This window comes from Poeciliopsis prolifica, unplaced genomic scaffold (assembly GCF_027474105.1).
Source record: "Poeciliopsis prolifica strain line A6 unplaced genomic scaffold, Auburn_PproV2 SCAFFOLD007, whole genome shotgun sequence".
Taxonomy (NCBI): domain Eukaryota; kingdom Metazoa; phylum Chordata; class Actinopteri; order Cyprinodontiformes; family Poeciliidae; genus Poeciliopsis; species Poeciliopsis prolifica.
The window spans coordinates 14,692,501-14,715,050 of record NW_026562382.1 but is presented as its reverse complement, the minus strand read 5'-3'; the positions used below and the strand labels follow the sequence as shown (position 1 = coordinate 14,715,050).

The window sequence follows — 22,550 nt, the reverse complement described above, 5'->3', positions numbered from 1 at the left end:
ATTGCATTTTTTGAGGTAGTTCTTTAAGTTCTAGATGCATCCTTGTCCACATCCTTAAACTAAATGGCAAAGCTGCCTCATTACCATGCAGTCAAGCTCTACAAAGCCCTGCTAATTGGCTAACATTAAAGCCAGATGTGCTGAAGCAGAGAGGCAGCTAAAGGTTGCAGGACAACAGCCTCTAAAACTAATTAATCTGGGGCAAAACTTATCTCTATATGTGCAAAACTGGAGGGGGGAAATTCCAAAACTGCAAAAAGTGACATTTCTAAATGTGTTTTACTATGGACCATTGAATGCATCGTTTTATATTTGTTTGTGAACACATGTGAAAAGCATCTATCTAGTTCCTCCACTTATGCACCCAATAAAATACAGGGAGGTTTGTGGTTGTAATTTGACAAACCGTGTAAGATAATAGGAATACTTTGCAAGATACTGCAGTTCTGATGTTGAGCAGCTTTTATACAGCGTGTCAGCTGACATTTGACACTCGCTAAAATAAGAGAAGAGGACATGATGCCAGGAACTATGCATTCATCCATGTAAACAAGCATCAAAAGGTGGATGCAACCAACCCTTTGAAAGGGGGACTTCAGTGGCTTTGTCACTGAGTGATGTATCTGTCTTAGGGTGTGCGGGCATGTTCTTTGTGAAGTATCTGCTGTGAGAATGGTTGTTCCTTGATTAAAAGCATGTCAAAACACACTCTCACCCACATGCAAGGAAACCTCAGGGAAATGAAAGAACATGTGAATTACAGGCTGTTCCACCCGGGGGACCAGAAAGACGCAGGAGAAAGTGTGAGGGGGGGTGAGGAGGACTTTTATGATTTAGCTTTTTAAAGGAAGATTTCACTTACAAATGGCTACATTACTCTTTATCAAAGTTTCTCTGCTTAACACATTTCTCCAAAGAGACAAGTGGATCTTTAAGTTGGAACTCATCACATTGTTGAGGAAAAATAAATCTAAGTATACAAGAAAAAACAAGAGAGGAAGAAAGAAAAAACATGTTTATGTATGATTGATGTGTGACTGCATGGTTGAAGGAAAAGGGAAGTTGAGGCTCAAAAAGCAACACATTTTTCCTCCATTGCAAAGCCAACAAAAAAATAAAACTGAAGTCCACTTTGAGGTATGGAAACGATGTGTGCAAATCTGAGAACCACTTCATGAGTTAAGTTACAAACATTCAACATCCATAAAACTTGATGGTGTTTATTTCTGTGCCAGTACTTGATTATTCAGCAAATCAATAGAGAAATGAGGATACAAAGACCAAAAGGAGTTAGAGGGGACAGTAAATTTAACAACATATGGCAAGTTCAAGTTTATTTTGATAATGGTTGTTTAATAACTTACTTTCACATTCATGCTTTTGATTTAAATTCTTTGGAGAGAGAATATGTCTGATCTGCCAATGTAATTGTCAAACACAATTAAGAACATTTACATTGTGTTTATGATGGCAAAAATTGAGCCAAACCTGTCATTGTTTGTAATTGGATGTCTCTTAGAAGATAAAGAAATGCTTTAATATTTTTTTAAGGTATCATGCATGTTATGCAGCAAGACGGCCTGCACATGCATGTGCACTTTACCAATATTCCAACTTTTGAAAAAATGTCATTTATGTTTTAAAAATTAAATAGTTTCATTTTTTAGGTGTCAATTTATATTATTCCATAAGTGACAATGGGTTATTTAACCAGACAATTTTAAAGTACCTTCAGCCTGGAGCAACTTGCCTCCTCACATTAGATTCAGTTTAGAGATCCTTAAATATCTGCACATTTGTGTGTTATGAATAGACATAAATGCATCAAACATCTAAAATGAAAGAAATTATGAAAAATGTGTAGTGTCCAAATAATTATACATCTCTATGTTCACTCTTGACTATCTCTTTGAGAAGGGTGTGGCACCCTGGGGTTCCCAATGAAGCATTTACCTGCTCTGTGTTTACTTTGGCTGTCTGCAGACTGACTGACGAGCCCTAAATCACTGTGTGACTACTGCAAATCATTCAGCGTAATGCATGCCTTCACATCGGAGTAAATGGGAGCAATAAACCATAAGGAAATTGTGCATTTGAATTAAAACACACTTCACTGTGCAGCTAAGAATGTGTGTTCATCTGTGTGTCTATTGTGGGTGGTCTGAGTGAAGCTGACACATGCTCGGGTCATAATTTCCATATTTCTGGTATTTATGAGTTTAAATATTGGTCATCTTTCCAGCTTCATGTCTCCACCTTGCGGAAATGCTTTGGGTTTAAACTGGAAAGTATAAACACATGAAAAAAACAAAAATGAAACACAGAAAAGCAGCCCAGAAAATTATTCCCTAAATCATATATGTGTGTTTGAGAATGCCCTCACCATATGCGGTTCTTGCCCTGGCTGGCACTGAGGACAGGCCTGGCAGCTGTTGCTGGTCTGGTTGAAGAACTCGTACTCTCCGCAGCTGGAGTACTCGGCACTCACAAACAGACGAGACACCTGGGGGGACGCAGAGACAAGCAGGTGGAGAGCAGGGTAAGTGAAGACAAATGTGAAAACTGCAAAACAGAGCTTGTGAAGACATAAATGAGACATTCCTATTAATCTGTTCACACTGACAAAATAACTGACAAGAACCATCTAAGGCTGGTAGATCTTCACTAGTTCAGCTAACTTGCTATAAGTTAATATATATATATATATATATTTAATCTACATGAGATAATCCAAATTAGAAAGGCAGTAGTTATAAAGTGTTTGATTACATCATTTTCAATGTACAAAAATATGTCAGTGCATAATGGGTAATATCCATACCTGGCATTATCATCTACTATGGCGATCAATTTGACTTAAACTGAATCTGATTTTGTGAGGTGGTTTTAAATGCTGTTTAGTGTATATTGACGTGCACTCATAGACAGAATAAACTGTACTTTTTTATTATATAACTAAGAAAAAAAAAAGATTAAACTATATGTTGTATCATATGTTCTGTTATGCAAATATGTATTTGAATTCAAAAGGTTTGTTTTTTATGGTTCTATTTATACTTTACTGACACTACTGCTATTTGCACATGGCAGATCTTTGCACATTTTGTTTCCAATTCTTGTAATTACTCCTTTGTTTTTTATTCACATAATTTTGTTCATACTGTTAAGTCCCTTTTTCTGATTTTTTTTTCTTTATTTATTTTTTTTATCTTTCTGTCAATATGCATGCTCCCACTTACCTTAACTTGCTGCTGATACACCTACATTTGCCCACTGTGGGATAGTAAAGGATATTTCTATTTTATTCTGCAGATGTGTAAAAATAACGTAATAGTGATGCATCAATTTAAAAATGTTTCCCCATACTATTTAAATCTGTCACAATGAACATCACCTGTTACCTAGTCTATAAATGCATTAACCATCAGCATGTTTTGCATTGCATGTTTTATTTAGTTTAATAACCATTGAGAAAGTCAGAGAACTGTGTAATATGACTGGTTCTGATGGTCAGCGCACATATTGCATTATTTAACTTATTAGGGTAGAACTAAAGGCACAGGATGAATCATTTAATATCCAGTAGAACTGCAGCTTTAATTAAAAAAACTTATCTGGCATAAAATTTAAGTAGCAAAAAAAATAAAAAAAACAATAAAATGATATCCTGATGTGTTATTTAATTCTGTAAAGATCAATTCAAATGTCTGCTTTGTGACTTCTTTATGACAAAATTGTGCAATAGCATCATTTTTTTGTGTGAACACACGAGGAATGGATGTTTTCTCGCTGTTGTATGGTGGGAATAATATAACATTTTGAGGCAAAACGTCCCCAAAAACAATAATCTTTAACTTTCTTGTGAAGATTGGATGATAAAGGTTGGGGTTTGGGGTTAAGGTTGTGGTCACAATAGGTTTATGCAAGTTGTGGCTTTGGTTAGAGTTGGGGTACATTTTCGGAAAATTTAAGTTAATGAAATGTCCCCTGCTGTAATGGAAATGTGACTGAAAGTGTATGTGTGTGTGCCTATGTGTGAGGGTGCGTGTGCGTGCGCGTGTGTGTGCGTGTGTTTGAGATGTGTGGTATTGTGTCATTGCGGCCCAATGTAATAAGTAGCAGCTGGTATTTATAGCTTTTCCAGCATACTTTGTCCTTTTCCAAACAAACTAACTGACTTTTAACAATCATCTGCTGTCCAGAAAATGATAGAGGGAAAATAAATGAGTCCATGACTAAGACTCTCCGTCTTTTTCTCTGTTGTTTTAATAACATCTCTCTCTTTCTCGGCTGTTCCTCCCAACCATATCCTGTCAGTGAGCTGAAGACCTGTTTGAACAAGTGCTCATTTATGTATATGAGCCCATTCCTCTCTGGCCAGATAACCTGATAATAATATAAACCAAATCCAGAACAGATTGACCCATTGTTTACATGCCTGGAGTGCAGTTGGTGTAAATACAGCTTCATGAGCTCTAAAACAATAAAGTGAGAATTGGTGGCCTCTGGTGGCGCTGCAGCAGTTTGCGGATGGATGAGATCTCCCCATAAGTCTGTCTTTAAATTATGATAAAATTTGATAATTGCAACATGTAAAAAGAGCTCAGAACAAATATTATGATTTAGACCAATCATAGCAAAAGGAAAAGCTGTGGAGGCTGAAAAACGTTGCCTTTTGGAATGAAGTTACTGTAATCTCACTGCAATGTCTTCTTTCTAGTGCATACACATGCACACTTATGCAAAAACAACTGCTACAATAACAACCAGTTGCTTAACACTACATTTTTGTTAAAATTCTTGTTGCATTAACTCTGCCTAAAATGTGTTTCATAATTTGTGCTTTCTACTGCAATAAAATGTGTGGGGTTTTATAATGCTTTATTATTTTGTGTATGCTTTACTTCATTTTGAAGAAAATGAAGACTTACCAAAAGCAAGTGATGCTAATACATTCTCTAATATTACTCCCTTTAATACTTTCTACCATTTTAACACCATGTATGATCATTTTAGAATCCAGCAACATGTTACTGGAAGTCTTTTTGCACACACTGCTTCCTTTTACCTTGCGTGCCTGTCTAAACTTCTTCAGACTTTTTCAAAGTTGAAAATTTCTGTCGTGCTATTATTATCTTTGCACATGTCAGAAGTTCTGTAATATATACATTTAGACAACAAAAATAAATTAAATTTATGTATATAAGTAACACATCCAGTGGTTCAGACTTTATGGGTTTTTGTTGCAAACAAGAGGACACTAGAGGAGGGAAGAAGGGAGTGTGAATCCAAGGGGCCTGTTGGGAGTCCTGCCAATGGATTTCAACATTGAAACAAGCAGAGCATCAAATAATTTAAAGATAGTTGCTCCCTACAAAACTCAAGGATTAACTAATTGCTACAAGTTTCTAAGAATTATGCATGCTGTTGGAACAAAAATGCCACAAAGTCTAACTGTGGAATCAACTTTAGGTATGATCAAACAAGTGTTTCTACCGCTCAAAGCCTGACAAGGCAAGAGGAGAATGTATGGGAGTGAACATCAGAGCACGGGATACAAGAATAACAGTGGGAGGAGCAGGAGAAAGGTGATTAAATGTACGTTCAAGTCCTGGGGCGAGGGGAAAACAAACTTACCAATATTAACGACAGGAAGACGAACTTCTTCTGACCTCTGCTCTGTGACATTTTGTGTCTAATCCCTGAAAGACAAGAGAAATCCATGAAATGACAGCAAATGGGAATTTTTTTCATAAACTTTTAATGGGCTTTTTTCCTCCTGCTGCTTCCTGCACTTTAACTGCTAATACCAATCAGTGAAGTCATGAATTGAAACATTCCAGCCAACAGAAGCGTTGTCAGCGGGAATGTTGTGCATGTGTGTGGCCAAATGCACTGATCGGCTCACTAGCATCACGTCACTGCCAATAAACAAGTAATAGCAGTAGAACAACCCATGGCATACTCCTGAGTCATGACTGTCAGAAAATATCACCTCTGGCCAATTTTTGGTATACTTCACTATAAATGAAGGTCGTAACATTTAGCAGCATTTAAAAGTACCTGATTAGTCACCATATGTTACATGGTTGACCTTGGTTTTGAATGTCTATTTTTAGATATGCATATTTTTGAAAAAAAAAAAAGAATAAAAAAGATGACTTGGTTCAAAGCTATTTTTAATCTACATAACAATAAATTGTAACGTAACAGTGATGTAAAATATATATTATCTAACTGCAAAAATTATATTTTAAAATAGCATATTATCAAAACTAGAAAACTTATTCTGTGTCAACTGAAAGTTTGGTGTTTTTTTTTCAAGCTCGGATAAAACAGTATCTTCTCTACAGCCAACCACTTCGCCTTTAAGATCAATACTTAAATGCTGGGCTGCATAATATTAAGAACCTGGAATTACATCACTTCCCAAATTTACTGGGAATTCTTTCCAGCAAAGAATTCCCAGTAATTCTCTGTATCTGATACAGATATTGCCCTCTGTATCAGGAGGGTAATATTTGCCATAAGAGAAGGCATTCAATTATTTCAATGTTTTCTTAAAAGTTTACATTTTGCATTAGCTGTGAGTGTTGCATTAGTGCTGTCATTGCCTTCCTGTGCAAATCTGCTTGAATTCTGCTTGTTTACAGATTGTCTCTGGTCTTTCATCCCAGAAGGAGAAGTTGTAAACGATGGTATTGATGGTTTCTATGCTGCTTTGGAGTAGCAGTCTGCCTGTAGTTTTAGCAATGGCAGCAGAGGAAGTGAACAAAGCAGTTCTGTCCATGCTGGCCACACTTCCAAATGTTAAATTAACATTAACAGCCATTATCACCTACCTGTGTTTTGACTCATGCAAATAATTTTACCCAATTGCTAACGTTTGCCCATGGCATATGTTTTGTGCCATTTTGACACTATGGACAATACTAGAAATTGCCTGCACTGTAAACAACCGTCCTCCACTGCAAAGGAAGGTATGGAGGTAACTAAAGAGAGAAAGACAGCAGTTAACTCCTTTTTTGTGACAAAAAAACCCCATTCAGATTTGCTTCCAGAGTAACACTGACTCGTTTTTTAATTACAAAGTCTCTAATCTTTTCTGCTGGCGTATCATGAAGTCTGGCAGGGGCTCACAGTGCGGAACATACCAAGATTTGTCAAATGCAAACAAGACGATCATGTAAAGGTACATTAAATAGTAGCCTGACCATTGCCTTCCTATTCAATTCCACTTGATTCTCATCTCCCTTCAGTGGAAGTCTGGGATTTCTCCCAGTGAGCTGGATTACTGTTTTCCATATAGTGCAACTTATGTTATGTATGCTATAGCTTGGTCATTACAGCTTAACAAAACCCATTTCAAAATAATCTGAACAACTGCTGTATAAGGCACTGTACACCTGTGCACCACTGTGAGTTCATTAAGTTCATTCAAACACTAATAAAATTACATTATTGGCATATTGCAATAGTGAATAAGTTTCTATGGTCCTCATACAAATGCTGCATCATCCTTTATTTTACTCTAGAAATTACAATTTAAAAATATGTGTCAATACTATTTTATTGTTATTAATCTGGTCACATATCATTTAGAAATGTACTAAAAATACTTTAGGTATGCAAAAGAATAACGAGCAATGTAGACTTATTTGTCATTGACTTGCAGGAAATAAAACAAAATGTTTGCAACGTGTTGCCCCCTGCTGGCTATGGCGTGCAGTGCAGTTTTAAACCCCAGTTGTGTTCACCTAATTTTCCTCTTATAATCAGGTTTTTTTTATTTTATTTTTTATGGAAATCTCTAATCTAATTTTTATAAAGCATATTAAAACAAATGATGATTGTGCAGTTCTACTGGGGAAAATTAAATTACTTTACTATTTTAATTTGAAAGGCTCCAGTGAAATGTTTTTAGAAATAAGCTGAAGGTTGAGGCATCCTTCAGATCTCTCACTAAATTCAAATCACATTGTTCCATGACAGATTTTTAAGTGTAAAAGTATCTAGGTAGGGTGTTATGTAGATGCTATGTATATTTGGGAAAGCTATCCAATCTCTTTCTAACCATCAAGAAAAAGTTATTTTTTTCAGACAAATTCAGAACATCAGGATTTACAAAGGCTGATACAAAGGTATAAAACTGTCAATAGTATTATTAGGTAAAATTATCTCACGTCGACAGTGCAACTCTAAATCCATCCCAAGTTGTGTAGAACGTGTGCGTATGCATGGGGTGGGTGCGTCTGTGCGTGGATGCTTGTGTGCGCGCGCGTATATGCGTGCCGCAATTAAGCAAGATCAAACCACTAGAGTTGGAGAATTAGCCATCAGAGGAGATCTGAAGTTTCCGACATGGAAGAGTGAAATCCGAGGTCTGGAGCCAGACAGACAGATTTTGACCTCAGATTGGAAATAATTGCGGCTTTCTCCTTTTTGTGTCTCAAAAACACACGCACACATGTATTAACACATAGACTGACTGTACATGCAAGCAGAATTCACTTCTGAGGGCAAAATAGGCTTAATTGTGCAAAGCCTTGTGGTAAGACCACAACCGGTATGTACTATGTGTGTGCGTGCCTGTGTATGTATTTTTGTGTCACTGCTGAAGAGATAAAAGACTTGATTATGTTTTGTTTTTTCTTAAATCAGGAAATGAAGAGCTGCCAAATGGCTATGGACCCCCTCAAGGCTACTCATTATGGGGTTAAAGTGATGAACACAAAAACTCGTGCGCACACAAACACACACATACCACTTAACTGCGTTTGAAGACGATCTGTGTCTTCTGACAGTCTGCTTACTTCTTTCAACCCTGTCTCTCTAACCTCAGCTCTCTCTGTTGGGGCAGGTTTGAGATGAAAGTCAGCCTGAGCCTTTTTAGCCTCCCAAGGGGTATTAATCTTCTAACGATTGTATAATCTCCAATAAATAACCTGTCTGTTTTTAGCTGTGCCCTTAACAGGTTTGTGTGTGTCATTTGAGCAAGCGTACTGCACAGTTCACAGCATAGTAGTTTGTTTATTTTAGGATTCTGTTTTTACTTTACGATTGCGAGACTGAATCACATCGAAGACATCTTTGGAAGCCCTGTCTCTTCATTAGCTGTGGTTTCAAATGTGTTTTTAATTAGCTTGGGTTTAATTACAGCAGAATAAATCCAGAATGAAATGGCGCATAACAATGGAGTGACAATTTACTCTTTGAATCACAAAAAATACACAGGAAAAGCTTGTAGACCACAAAAATTTACACACCAAAAAAACAAAACAAAATAATGATAATTTTTTAAAAATCCAATAAAAAAGTCCTAAAATCATCACTTAACATGTTACAATGTAGGAATCTGCCACAAATTGTCATTTTAACTGGATGGTTGAGCAGAAGACATGACAAATGAGTACAAAAATGTATTTTAATGCATAATTTATATGCAATACAGGGAAACTGGTCATCCATAAATAAGTAAGAACACAAATAAGCAGCTTATATTAGCAGTTTTAATGCCCGGTATTATTTAATTATTACCACGTTTTTTTTAATTTATTTATTTATTTTGCTTTAATTAGACTTTGAAAAGAATACGAAGTAAATATACCCTTGGGTTAGTTAGCAGAGTCTTGGCTAGCCAGCTTGACATGCCACTCCTACTTTACCAACTGTAACTTTCATTGTTAAATAAACTCTTTCAGATCATTGTTGCAATCTATGATTTACACATGTCCTTTTAAGCAACTGCAACTCAGAATGGGGGATTGAAGACAATCCACCAATAGTATTCCCCTGATTGTGTCACAAACCACTTTGAATTGGCTTACACTGATTTACACTGGCTCCATATAGCTTAGAGAAACGATTTTAAAATACTTCTGTTTGCTTATAAATCACTCAATTGTTGAAAGACTTGTATCAGGTCATCTGGTTCTGGCCTGTTCCGCATCCCTAGAACCAGAACCAGAACTACACAGAGAGAAGCAGAATTCAGCTTCTATGCACCAAATATCCAAAGCTACAAAACTATCAGAAAACAACGAAACAGCTGAAACAACAAGTTCAGTTAAATCAAGACTGCAAACCCACCTGTTCAAAGTTGTTTTGTAACCACACTAAATGGAGTATTGACCAAAATATTTGATGTGTACTGATGCTTTTAATGACAAAACCTGACAAAATATAATGTCTATCATTGGCTTTAACAACTGTTGGTTATATGATCTGCGTACAATGTCTTTTTTTATGTTTTCATGATGTAAAGTACTTTGAATTAACTTGACGTTGAAATGTGCTTTAGAAAAAAATTGATTGATTGACAAGGGTTGATGTGCAATAGTGGAAAGAAGTCCAACATGATTCTACAATACAAAAGACTGTTTCAGTAGCATCAGGAGTCTGAGACATACTTTAATCTGCAGAATATTATGCAGATAAAAACATGTTGAAGATGATGTGCAACAATTTCTTGTAATTAAATCACTAAATGCAATTGGATGGCCTTCAGAAGGATCAGTAAACAAAGCTTTGCCCTGTGGGGAAATTCCTCCCACATGTTCTACCCTTACTGTCCAAGTGAATGCTGCAAGTGGCAAACTACACCCATTTGGTTTTGTAATCTCGGCTGTATGCTCTGAAAGCACACAGGGATTATGATCCATACATAATGTTGTGAAAAAAACAAGTTCATAATGTGGGGTTCCAAACTATGATTTTAAAGAGGCTTTACGATCAGCAAGGTATCAGAAAATTAATTCATTCAAATAGGCAGTTGCTGTAGATTTGTCTCTTGTTCACAGTTTATATTGGTTCTTTTACATCATTTATGCTTCTACCATGTAAATGTTGCAGCTCGAAACAAGACTCATCATACCAAGCAACATTATTCTAAACTGTTATCGTCCAATTGTGATGAGCCTTGTGAATTGGAGCCCTAGTTTCCCTGTTTATCTCTGTAAATCTGCAGTTTCTCCAATACTCAGAGCAGCTAACAACAACTAAAGTCATTTTCAGAGTCACTTAAGTCCAGTTTTCTCTCCAATTCTCCCGCACACATGCACAGTTCTGTTTTTATTTCAGCTTCACATTGAGATAACCCAATGTGGTGACCTGATTGTCTGATTATATATGTATTAATAAGCCAATGAGCAGATGTGATTAATAAAGCAGGTAGTGACTGTACATGGCACTGATTTTGTACAGCATCAAGTTGGGAGTAAAGGTCATTAAACACCAATATTAAAAATGTACAAATATAGAACTAATAATTTTAATTAAGAATCCATTTATCACTAAAATCTTTCCAAATATTAACAGGCATCTTCTTGCAGATGGCTTTTCAAGTTAAATACATGTTTTTTGACACCGTTTACTCAGTCTCTGATTAAACAATATAAAGCTAAATATCTTTTTAATGTCTTTCCCAGTTGATTTTTCTTGACATGAGCTTCATTGGTTCCACACTAATGTTTGAATATAAGAGGTCTGCTTGTTCAGACTAGCACTGTAACTTTTCCATATTTACGTTCAATTCTCCCAAGGCTCTCAGTTGTAATTCATTTCACCAGTTCTTGTGAGAAAAACATTCTCTACATCTCTCTACCTACCATAACAGTTGTTTCAGATGACTAATGTGGGAAATGGCTTTTATCAATCATTGCTTAATTGTATAAAGGGTCTTTATTACAGAGTCAAACAATGATGTCTTGAATAGGTATTACACCAATTAGTGGCCAGAGAAGTCATCCAAGAAAGAATAAAACATAGACAATGAAAAAAATATGGTCAGAGGATGTTTTGTGATCGTATATGAAGCACTTAATTTCTGATGACAATTCTATTAGCAGAATACAGACTCACAGCTTTTTAATCATCTTGGATTTTGGTATGACTGAAGAGAAATGTCTGTTTCTTATCAACAATGTTTCTTGCTTTTTTTCTTGTTTTTTTTTTCCTTTCCATTGTTCTCCATTTTTGCTGTCACACATGCCAATTAAACTGAACCTTAAAAATAACATGCAGCAACTGAAAATACACGACAGGTCTAAATTACCATGCCTACACCAAAACTGAGAAAGGCTATAAATGCAAGAACATTTTTCTGCATAAGTGAGATTTTACAATGCCCATTCAGATCAGTCACTAAATTCAGCTTAACCAACAATGACGATACTCTCAATTTTACCACCGGTCTTTCTACCTCACCAGATCAAACATGAGTCTACCCTGTCATAAACACAATCTTACACACATGCAAACATAATCCATTCCAGCCGTCCACGGGTCCTGAAGTTAATCAGTGCACTGGTTAGGAGCTCAAACCCTAAAAAGGCAATTACTTTATCCCTTTACAGACTAGGACACAACCTGCCAAATCTGCACAAGATCTCAAACAGATGTTAAACAGTTTGACAACGCTTAAGCCCTGCCTGTTTTTCTATGCATGCACAACACTACAAAAAGCAATAAGTCTGAGCCGGTGACAAAAGACGAAATGTCACTATCACCTTTCAACACGTCTAAGAAAACATGTTCATAGTATTCATGATTCAGTGTATGTTTATTTAACTAAATCCCACTTCATTCTAGTTAAACCCTGTACGGTGTTGTAAGAACGCACAGTATAAACTGTAGTTGTGAAATATTACACAGGTTAATTATCTGAATTTTCACTGGCAATAAAACTTCAATGAAGTGGGTTTGGAGCTAAAAAAGGCCACAAACTTTATGGATTTCCCCTCCATCAAGTTCTTACAGTCTGTCATCTAAACCTGGATCTGGAAAACAACACATCAGGAAAGGTAGAAAAAAACTATTTATCTTTTTAATTGCAGACCTTGCTTTCTGTGTGATGCATAAAAAAAAGGAGTCTTCCATAAATGTCTTGAAAGAGACTTAGCAACTGATTTACCAAAATAATATTAATATCACTATAGATCAGTTCTCAAGCTTGCTTTAAGATGCTTTAACATAGTTGTGTTTCTTTAGTGTAATGTATTATTTGGGCTGCATGATGGCACAGTTAATAGTTTGAAAGTTCCTCCCATGCATATGTGAGTTTTTTTGGGGTTCTCCAGCTTCCTTCCATGTCATACCATGGGTTCAATCGAGAACTTTTAGGTATGAGAGTTGCCATTTGGCCTTTGTGTGTCTTTGATACTTTATAAGGGACTGGCTAAGGGCAACCAGCTGGCTAGAGTGTACCCCACTTCTCGCCCGATGACCACAGGAGACCTCTTTTTAGCAAGTATAACTTCCGGGTTAGATAAAAAGAAAAGTGTGAATTTAAGTCAGGAACGTTGCATTCTCACTATCCCTGACTTCAAATTCAAATATGATTGCCTTCTTCAAGTAGCTGTGGTAATAAAAGTTCATATACACTTGTTGAAATATCACTTGAAAGAAAAAAATCTAGAAATGTATTTCTTACTTGTATTGGAATTGAAACCCAGCTATGCTTAGACTTTAGAGCTAACTTTAGCACAACGAAAGTTCTTTAGAGTACAGTTTCTTTGTAATTTATTTTCTTGACTTCTCCTTTGAGAAGTTTCTAATGGAGCAACAATTATCTGTTGGTGTCTTATAGGTCTACATTGCAGGAAATTTTTGTTTGGATTTTAAATTCTTAATAAAATATTTCTGCTGCCCAAGTACCACCAATGGTATTTTAAAGGTTTAATAGACAAAGGTTTCACTACTCCAGTTTAATACCATGTTATTACCTCCTTAATGGTAATAATCATCTCCCCATCCTCCTAATTACTAATAATGTTCCAAACATTATCTACATTATGATTGAGTGTAAGAATATAGCCTATATGGCATCTCATTCCAACTGCCCTTGCTGTCTTTTGATGTGAGACAGGTAAAGGAGGAATGTGCTGCAGGCTCTCTAACTATCTACTATGATTTGGATTCAGTTGGATTGTAAATGAAGGGTTGGTGGGGTGGCAGGCCTGTCAGTCAAATCACACCAACCACTTTCACCCTTAGAGTTTACTGATTGGGAGACAACATCTAAGGAGGGACAGGGCTGTGTTTCAGAAAAGCCATCCTCTGTTTCTAAAAGACCCACAGGAAGTCAAAGCTCACTGCACAAAGTAGCCACCATGGTTCACTTACAAGGAGCTTAATGAGCTGTAAATAAATATATCTGATTTGCTGCATGATGTTTAATGTGAAAATAAACCCACAATTAAAGGTGACTTCCATTGCTGGAGACAGAACCAAACCTCAGACAGCAGCTGGCCCTCGTCTCCTTGCTAAATATCAATTTGCTCCCATGCCACCCAGATGCATCACACAGCTGTATAAGACCGAGCTCAACTCTTCAAGGAATTAAATGATGCATTGTTTAATCTTGAATCTGCCCAAACAAATCATTCTGGAACATTGGCTCTCAAGCTTTTTTTTTTTTTAAAAAAAGGACCACTTCAGGAAATACTAAGACTTCCTATTTCCACCAGCCTGTTGCACATTAAAAAAAAAAACAGTTCAGCTAGAACTATTTTTTGCTAAAGAAAGATCCCCAGAAAGTTGCAATTCAAAACAGATGAAGTCAAAGGCTTTCTATTAGTCCTGACCTGAAGATATAATATGGCTGAAACCTGTTTAAAGCTTAGGAGTAGCTGACATGTCTCACCCCTACTCCCAGCATAAGTATATAATGACAAGTTCAAAATAGAAAGGCTGAGCAAAGACGTTTTCAGCACTCCTTTTATATCTTGTTAAGCTAAAGATCTTGAAGCTTTACAAAACACAGCGGACTGGAAATCTACACAAATTTCTGGTCAAAGCAGCTCTACGTAAAAATCTGTACTGTGTGTTTATACATCTTAAACATCTACTCTATTATAGTAGACGATTACTCCATTGCACCTCACCTTTTCATAGTTTTTGCACTTTATTAGCTCTTTTTTCCAAATTGTTCTTTCTTATGAGAGAAAAACACCACACATAATAATTTCCATGCCCTAAATTAAACAAATGTTTTTTGCATGAGACTGTGTGTGATGTTTTTTTTTTCTCTTTTTATCTTTTAATTGCTTTAATTACAGACTTACTGTCAGCTTTTCACTCAGTGCTCAGGAAAAAAACAAACCCTTAAGGAGCATGAAAAGAAAAAGCTTGTGCCTCTGCAGACTGCCTCTCATTCTGTCTCATATCACACACCTATGGCAGTTCCAGTCAGTCAGCAGGCTCTTTGATTCTCTGCCTGCTGGTGATCAGTCTTTCATCGTCTCCTCTCCTTGATCCCTTGTTTCTCTCTTTAGCTCAGCTGGGGCAGAACGTCTCTTTCCTTGACTCCTCATCTGTCTATGTTTGTTTTGCACCAACTGTAGGTGGGAAGCCTAAATTGTAACCTGGAATTCATCTGGATTCATGATTCCTTTCCTCTAGCTCACACTTACTGTACAGCAATTGAAGAAATAATGCAGATCATTCAGGCGAAGCAATTACATTGCGGCTCATATATTCTTTGTGATGTTTTCTTAAACATATTCAAAGAAAGCAACCTTTTAATAGTTGTACAGAAAATTAACCAGCTTGAAATATGCATTGTTTGCTTCTACTTGTTTGCACCGGACATATTCATCATGATACACCACAGGTGTGCAGTTTCACACCTTCTCTAATAGCCCTGAAGGTTTTCCAATTGCTTGTCATTGTAGGGTATAATTTAAGTCCCTTAAGCGGTTATGATGGATGGATGTACATGGAAAGAAAGGAGAATCTTCAAAGCTAAACTCTAAGTCAATCCATTAAAAAGCAACAACTTTAAAGAGTTTAAGTAGAAAACCATTAAAAGCATCAACTGTATTGTTTAACCTGCTACCAGGAGCTTAACTGCAGAGATCTGAAACTCATTATTCTGAGACCAGATTCTACATCTGTGCATATCCCTCATCTGGGAGCAACAGTAACTGTATCCCTTGATTGTTTCCAAACCCACTAACTGTCTCACCGCATGATCGATTTAACCTTGTCTTAAGCTCTGAAGTCACTTATCTCTCCATTATTAAATTTTCATTTTTTGAGCAGTAAAACAGGGATTTCCAGGTATTTGTAACCAAATACATATTTACTACAGAGTCAGTGTTTTGGATGTCTTTACTAGTGAGTCAGCCATATTAGTTCTGGTACCATTATGGAAAATATCTGTCAAATATTCACTCTGATTTTCTCAAAAATGTGTAAAAAATGTCCAAATCAAGCAAGTTCTGTAACAGGCAGAGGTATTTTTCAACAGATTTTTTTCTTTTTTTTTCAGTAAAGAAAGTCTAAATGTTGCATTTCAAATTAAAGCACTGTAAATTCCATGCAGAACAGGTATTACACCAACAGATAGTGATAAAGTTGATATTAAAATTCAACTGAAGAAAATCCTGTGCTTGTTTAAAGCAGTGCTGGACTAGATAATCTCCCAAAGCTCCTGCTTTATTAGACTGTGTTTACGCTTTCTTGTCAGTCATTAACTTCTTTAGCTCACATTTATTCATAAGAAACTGCTTCACTGTTTTGTTGAGATTTGCAGCACTAAATGCACACATAAACACTGCACACATGCAAAACTGGCCAATGTGGACTTTATAGTCACGAGATATCCAGCTGTTCTTTTCCCAAACAGAGGAGCAAATAACTCATAAAGCATTAGTTTCACAAAAAAATGTGGGTTAGTTTAGACAAAACCACAGATTTAAAGCACTGAGTTTTTCTTGTACTTGTGGAAGTTGGTTGATTGTCATTGTCACCAGTTTGACAGAACTTCATAAGCATGAGATGACATCTATTGGCCGATTACCTAAACTTCAATTAAATGAAATGGTAAAATCCAGCTGAAATCCAGCTCTTTAATGGGCAGTATGAATGAACATCCTCTGTATCTCCATTGCAAATACAAATTTCTTTTCAAAATACTTTGTATTTTCTCTAAATATATTTATGAACATCTTACTTATTCTGAAAATACCTTAGTGAGTCTTCTCTCTTCAGTAACAGCTTCTACTGTCACTGTAACTCGGCAGTGCTTACATTCAGTGCTTTTGCTGATCAAAAATAATTATACATTTTGGAGATTCCAACCTGTCAGGTCATGACTCCCACTGCTAGTTATTCTTCAAGTTTGACACATTTGATAATGGAACATAAAAAGCAACAAATTCTGGCCAACAGCACCAATGTTCTGCACATTTCATGGGTGACATGATAAGTAAATCTCCTCAGAAAGCCATGAATTGGCTTACCTCCAGAGAAAATCTAAAATGAAAATATCACAGCACTATGACTTCCATCCTGCTTTACATTTATAAAGAAACAGTTACCCACCATAAGTTAATGTAGTTGCAGTTATACTACCTATGTGTTTTCTGCATAAAAGTTAGCAAACACTTGCATGTTTTCAAGCTAATGCACAGTGACGACTACCGGCATTTCAGTTTAGGAAGCTTTGCTGTATAAAGCTTTGCGGGAATCATGAAACATAAATCAGAAATTAATGAAATGCAGCTATTCCCCATGTTTTCATGAGATTTCCTGGAAGCCCCTGAGGGAGCTCAAAGAAGAATCACTGCTCTATCTGGAGTTGTTACCAATAGAGACTGGGAATAATGAGAGTTTAGACCCAACCAAGGAAACAAAACACATCTATGTAGGTTTTTGACAGCTTTAGCTAAACATGCATTAGTATTGTGGTATATTCAAACAATGAGAAAAATGAAAGGGTGGTTTTATTCCAGTCACAAAAGAAAAACACTCACAAATGAAGTGGTGATATGTGAGAAACTTAGTTTGAAATAAATAAGTGCTTAATTCAAACCTTTGTTGCTAACCAAGTAGTTTTCATCACTCATTCAAAAAACTAGAAGACAATAAATTAAGTAATAATAAATATCATGATGTCAAGGTTAAAGAAAAATAACAGCTAATCTCTCAAGTAACAATTAGATTTCACACAGCAGCCCAAATCTGAATTCTGACAATATTAAATTATACCTGCATCTTCCAAGCAGATTTTCAGACCTTCAGCAGGAAAATGGCAAACTTCCCCATTCTTTTGAAATATCTAAATAGCTAATACCTAAAGGAGCTGCTTAAGAAAAATCAATGTTTTAACCACCCACTCTGATCCTATAGGTCATTGTGAGAGATTCAGATTCAGAATCCCAAAGTTTTATGTTCAACAAACCAATCCCTCCACTCCACACGGTGAGGCTCGTCAGAACTTGCAATCGGATACAAATTAACAGCAACAAGACTGCTAACAACTTAAGCGCAAAGACTGCAGAGGAGAGTGGGTTAAGTGCAACCAGATGAGAAGTTAGGACAAAGACTAAACTGACTTCCACACTGGTGACTGTTCAGGCCCAAATAAATAAGGCTAATTGGTTTTAAAAGCTCCTGTCTTTAATTTTAATTACTTTTGATTAGAAATGGTTTGTGCTGATTTCCATCTGATATTCTAAGCACACACCCACATTTTCACAGTCATTTCTTTTTAAAAAATGTGTTTGTGTATTTTCGCCTATATTGGATAACATGTAATTTATTCATGTGTAAAGAATGTGACAGCCTATTTGCTAATGTATCCTCTGTAATTTCCTAATGAATCTCCAGAATGCAAGTAGTACCTTGCAAAACTATTAATATAAACTGAACCTCGATTGTCACTTCGCAAACATAAACTGTACATCTTAGTGGGGTTTTATGTCATATATAATGCACATTATTGTATACAGGAATAAAAATTATATTTGCTTTTCAATTTTTTTTTCTAAAACTAAAACCTGGAAATATTGTGTTGTGCATTTACGTACCTTTACTGTGATACACCAAAATAAAATCCAACCAATAGCTTTGAGCATCATCAAAAAAAAGCACCATCAAAACCAATGTTCATCCAAAAATGGGATGAGTGTTATAAAACTGAAAAACAAGAAAGGAAAAGCATTTATCAATAAAGCAGCCAAGAGACCCATGGTGACTCTCTAGGAACTACAGAGATTCATAACTGAGTTGGGAAACTCTATGGACAGTGTGAATTTTGTCCACAATCTCCACCAATCTGGCCTTCATAAAAGAGTGATAAGAAAAAAAAAATACTGAAAAAAACCATCCCATTTGTTGCTAGCTAAATTGTAAAGATGCAGAAGAATGGTCTCAGATAGTAACAAATTTAAGCTTTTTTGCCTACATAGGATGAAAAATAAGTTCAAAGAAGAATTAACTCTGCAAAACACAAACAAGCAATGAAAAATGATGGTGGCAATATGATGCCATTGAAATGCTTTTTGTTAGTAGGAACAAACATTATGAGGAAAAGGTGAGAGCTAAACACAAGACATCTTCAGCAGCGCCACCATGTTGGGACCAGGGAAGCAATGGCAACTCCACTGCCACTCTCATGTGTTTATAGCAGGCAGGAAGGCCTGAAAATTGAGATTGTAACGTAATAAAATTTGAAGCAGTTTATAGAACGTTAATGTAACTTGTCAAAATTATGTAGGGATCCACAAAATCACTACATAGTGATTTGTGTAGTTGATCCCAATTTGGCCACAAGCACCATACAGGGGTGGGCAAATGGGGCAAAGGCCTCTAGGGTCAGTGCCCTGCAACTTTTAGACGTGTCTCTACTTCAACACACCTGAGTCAAATAATGAGGTCATTAGCAGGACTCTGGAGAACTTTACTGCATTTAGGAAGTGATTCAGCTGTTTATTGAAGTGTGTTGGACCAAGAAGACATCTAAGAGTTGCAGGAAACCAGCCCTTGAGGACCAGGATTGCCCACCCCTGATCCAATCAAATAGCATTAGAAACAATACATTTCTCAACTGAGCTAAAATAACTTTACCTCTAGAAGTAAACGTTGTATGATGTGTTAAGCGGAAACTTCCTCTGAGATGTGTCAAACATTGCAAAAATATTTAACCCCAGCAGGCCCCCAGAGCTCCATTTGTTTTCCATGGGGTAAATGAACACACTGACTTGGATTAAAATCAGCTGTGATATAACATAAATCTCAACATTCACTTTCACAAGAAAAAACACTCCAAAATAAATAGAGCTATTGTGTGAATTCCAACTCTGAGCAGCGTTTAGTGATGGAGTGGCGAGTAAGTAAACACATTATCAGTTCACGTCTGTCTGGTATTGGATGATCACGACTACAGGCACCAGCTTTGTTAGCTGTCCTCCCTTCATCCCTTTAATCCCCAGAAACCATATTAATGTCTTTTGAAGATGAGTTGCACTCCCTCCTGATTTTTTTTTTTTTTTTTTTGTTCTTTTGCTTTCCTCTGTCTCCTTTTGACTTTCTACTCGTGAACTTGAAAGATCATTGTGGCAGTAGTGACGGGCTGTGCTGGGGGGGAGTCAGCGAGGCAGTGTGGATAGAGACGGATTGATTTCCTCCTCCAGGAGCTCCAGTTCAAAGCCAAGCAAGCAAGCAGACTTCAGAAGTGCAGCAGGACCTGACATGTCCCCCAGCCGGCTTGAGCTGCCTGTCTGCGGGCAGGACTTCCCCCGAGGGGCCCGGGGCCCGGGACAGTCAGGCGGCACCAAGAAAACAATTATGTAGACAGAACAGAAAGTTGTGCAGCCGAAAAATCTTAAAAAAGTAAATAAAAAAAAAAAAACAAACAACTAACTAATTAGACAGTTACAACCTCATGTATACCAAAAAAGAAATAATTAAAATCACTTCCTAACAAACCAAGAAAGAACGATAACATCTAGCTCTATATTTCAGGATCTTAAATCACAACCTTGTCACAAAGTCAATGAGGCCTATAAACTATACAACTAGTGATGTGAAAATTATTCTACCTCCTTGGGCTAAAACTTTTGTACCAACATGCACCCTCCACATACTTCAGAAGTGTTTAGGATGCTTGCTTCACACTTTTTAAAAGATTCACTGTGGATGATATTGTGCAAAGAAGAACACTGGAAATTAATTTCTGTATTGACTTCACAACAAAGGCTCTTCAAATTTCACTTCACATTTACAAACAGACAGAAAAAGACCTTTAAGTAATTCAATAAATTGTCCTTTTGAGGTTGTTTCTGATTTATCAGTGTTGATCAGTATTCTGAATGACTCCTATTAGTTTGCTCTAATGTATTTGTTTTCTATGAGGTCATTGTACACTAAAGCACATGTTTATCTGGCATAAAAAAAAGTGTTGCTCAGGAATTTCCCCGAAGTCTGTGGCAATCTGTCCGTGCATTCGTCAGAGTGGAGTTCTTACCTGGAGCTGCGTGGCTTTCGGCGTGGTTTCTCCAGCGTACCTGGCGATCGGCGTTTAATCTCCTGCGTGGCGTCGGGTGAGCATCGCCGACCGACTGGTTGCGTTCATAGGAGTTAAACTCCGTGCAGCGATAATGCAGCGTCTCAGTCTCCACTTTGGCGCATGTCGGCGTGTCTTGAGGCTCCTCCTTGGTGAGCAAAAAAGAAAAGAAGAAAAAAAAAACACACACACACACACACAACAGTTTGTGATTTGTTTTCTCCGCCCTGAAAGAGAAACCGATTAACGTGTGCCAGGTAGACTGTCAATTAACATGGTGCGAGTTACGATTCGACTCTGCCATCTAGTGGTCGTATGACTGAACTGGCTTTTCTTTTAAATTGGAAGGAATTAAAATAAAATGTCAGTGACTGCTGGAAATCTAGAGTCACGCAGCCTTCTCCATGCTGGTTTATGCCAAAAATATTTCTGTTTTAAAAATCTCTTCTGTTGGGTTTATGTAATATTCCTTTTTCGGTTTTCTTAGCTTTAAGCCACAATCATCAAAATAACCAGAAATAAACACTTGCACTGCGTCACTATGTTATGTATTTAAAATGTTATTTAATTATTGAAATAAATGGACTTATTTAACTAGCTTATATGAATTAGTAAAACAAAACTATTTAAAGACACGGGCGAGCAGACTATATTTATTCAGTTCTGTGATTCTCTGTCCATTCTTAAAGATGTGATAAAAACAGATTTTGTTATATATACAGCTACAAGTCTCATGGACAAATGATGTCTTTTAAAACATGGTACTGATTCATCATCACATATTTCAAAGGCACAAATTTCAGTAGACGTGTTTTCTTCTAAGAAGACCAAGAGAAGCTTCATTCTAACAGCGTTAGTTTAATTTGTTGTAATTTAATAACAACTATGGTTCAGTTCCGTCTCAGCCACTTTACTTTACTCCAACAGTAATACTGCATCCTGGGGTTATTACTGTTTATACACAGCCAAAGCATGACAGGAGCCAAACAACATCCCAGCTGTGTGTCGCAGGGTAAACAATAATCACAACATTTCTCATGCATTATCACCATTTAAGTGCTTTACGTGAATCGCCTTCCCATCCACTTAGAGTCTCACCTTCAGATGATGAATATCTTTGAAACAGAAGGCATCAATTAGCTTGAGTGAGTCTTTGATGCTGCCGACCCGGTGCCTGGTGTTTGAATTGGAATAAAGCTTGGACTTTACTCTTCCTCCTCATCCTTCACACCACTTCCCCTTTTCTCATCCACAGGAAGCA

At 36.7% G+C, this 22,550-nt stretch overlaps 1 protein-coding gene across 2 annotated transcripts in view; it reads right to left on the bottom strand.

The window, feature by feature from the left end:
• Positions 1-21,407, bottom strand: part of edar (ectodysplasin A receptor) — a 44,435-nt gene extending 23,028 nt beyond the window's left edge. For both annotated transcript variants that reach the window (XM_055032379.1, XM_055032380.1), the window contains exons 1-3: positions 21,251-21,407; positions 5,638-5,702; positions 2,384-2,503 (exon numbers count right to left, since the gene is read on the bottom strand). In XM_055032379.1, the coding sequence (XP_054888354.1) occupies positions 2,384-2,503; positions 5,638-5,688 (171 nt within the window). In that variant the 5' untranslated portion in view covers positions 5,689-5,702; positions 21,251-21,407. The remainder of the gene's footprint in view (positions 1-2,383; positions 2,504-5,637; positions 5,703-21,250) is intronic.
• Positions 21,408-22,550: the final 1,143 nt, after the last annotated feature.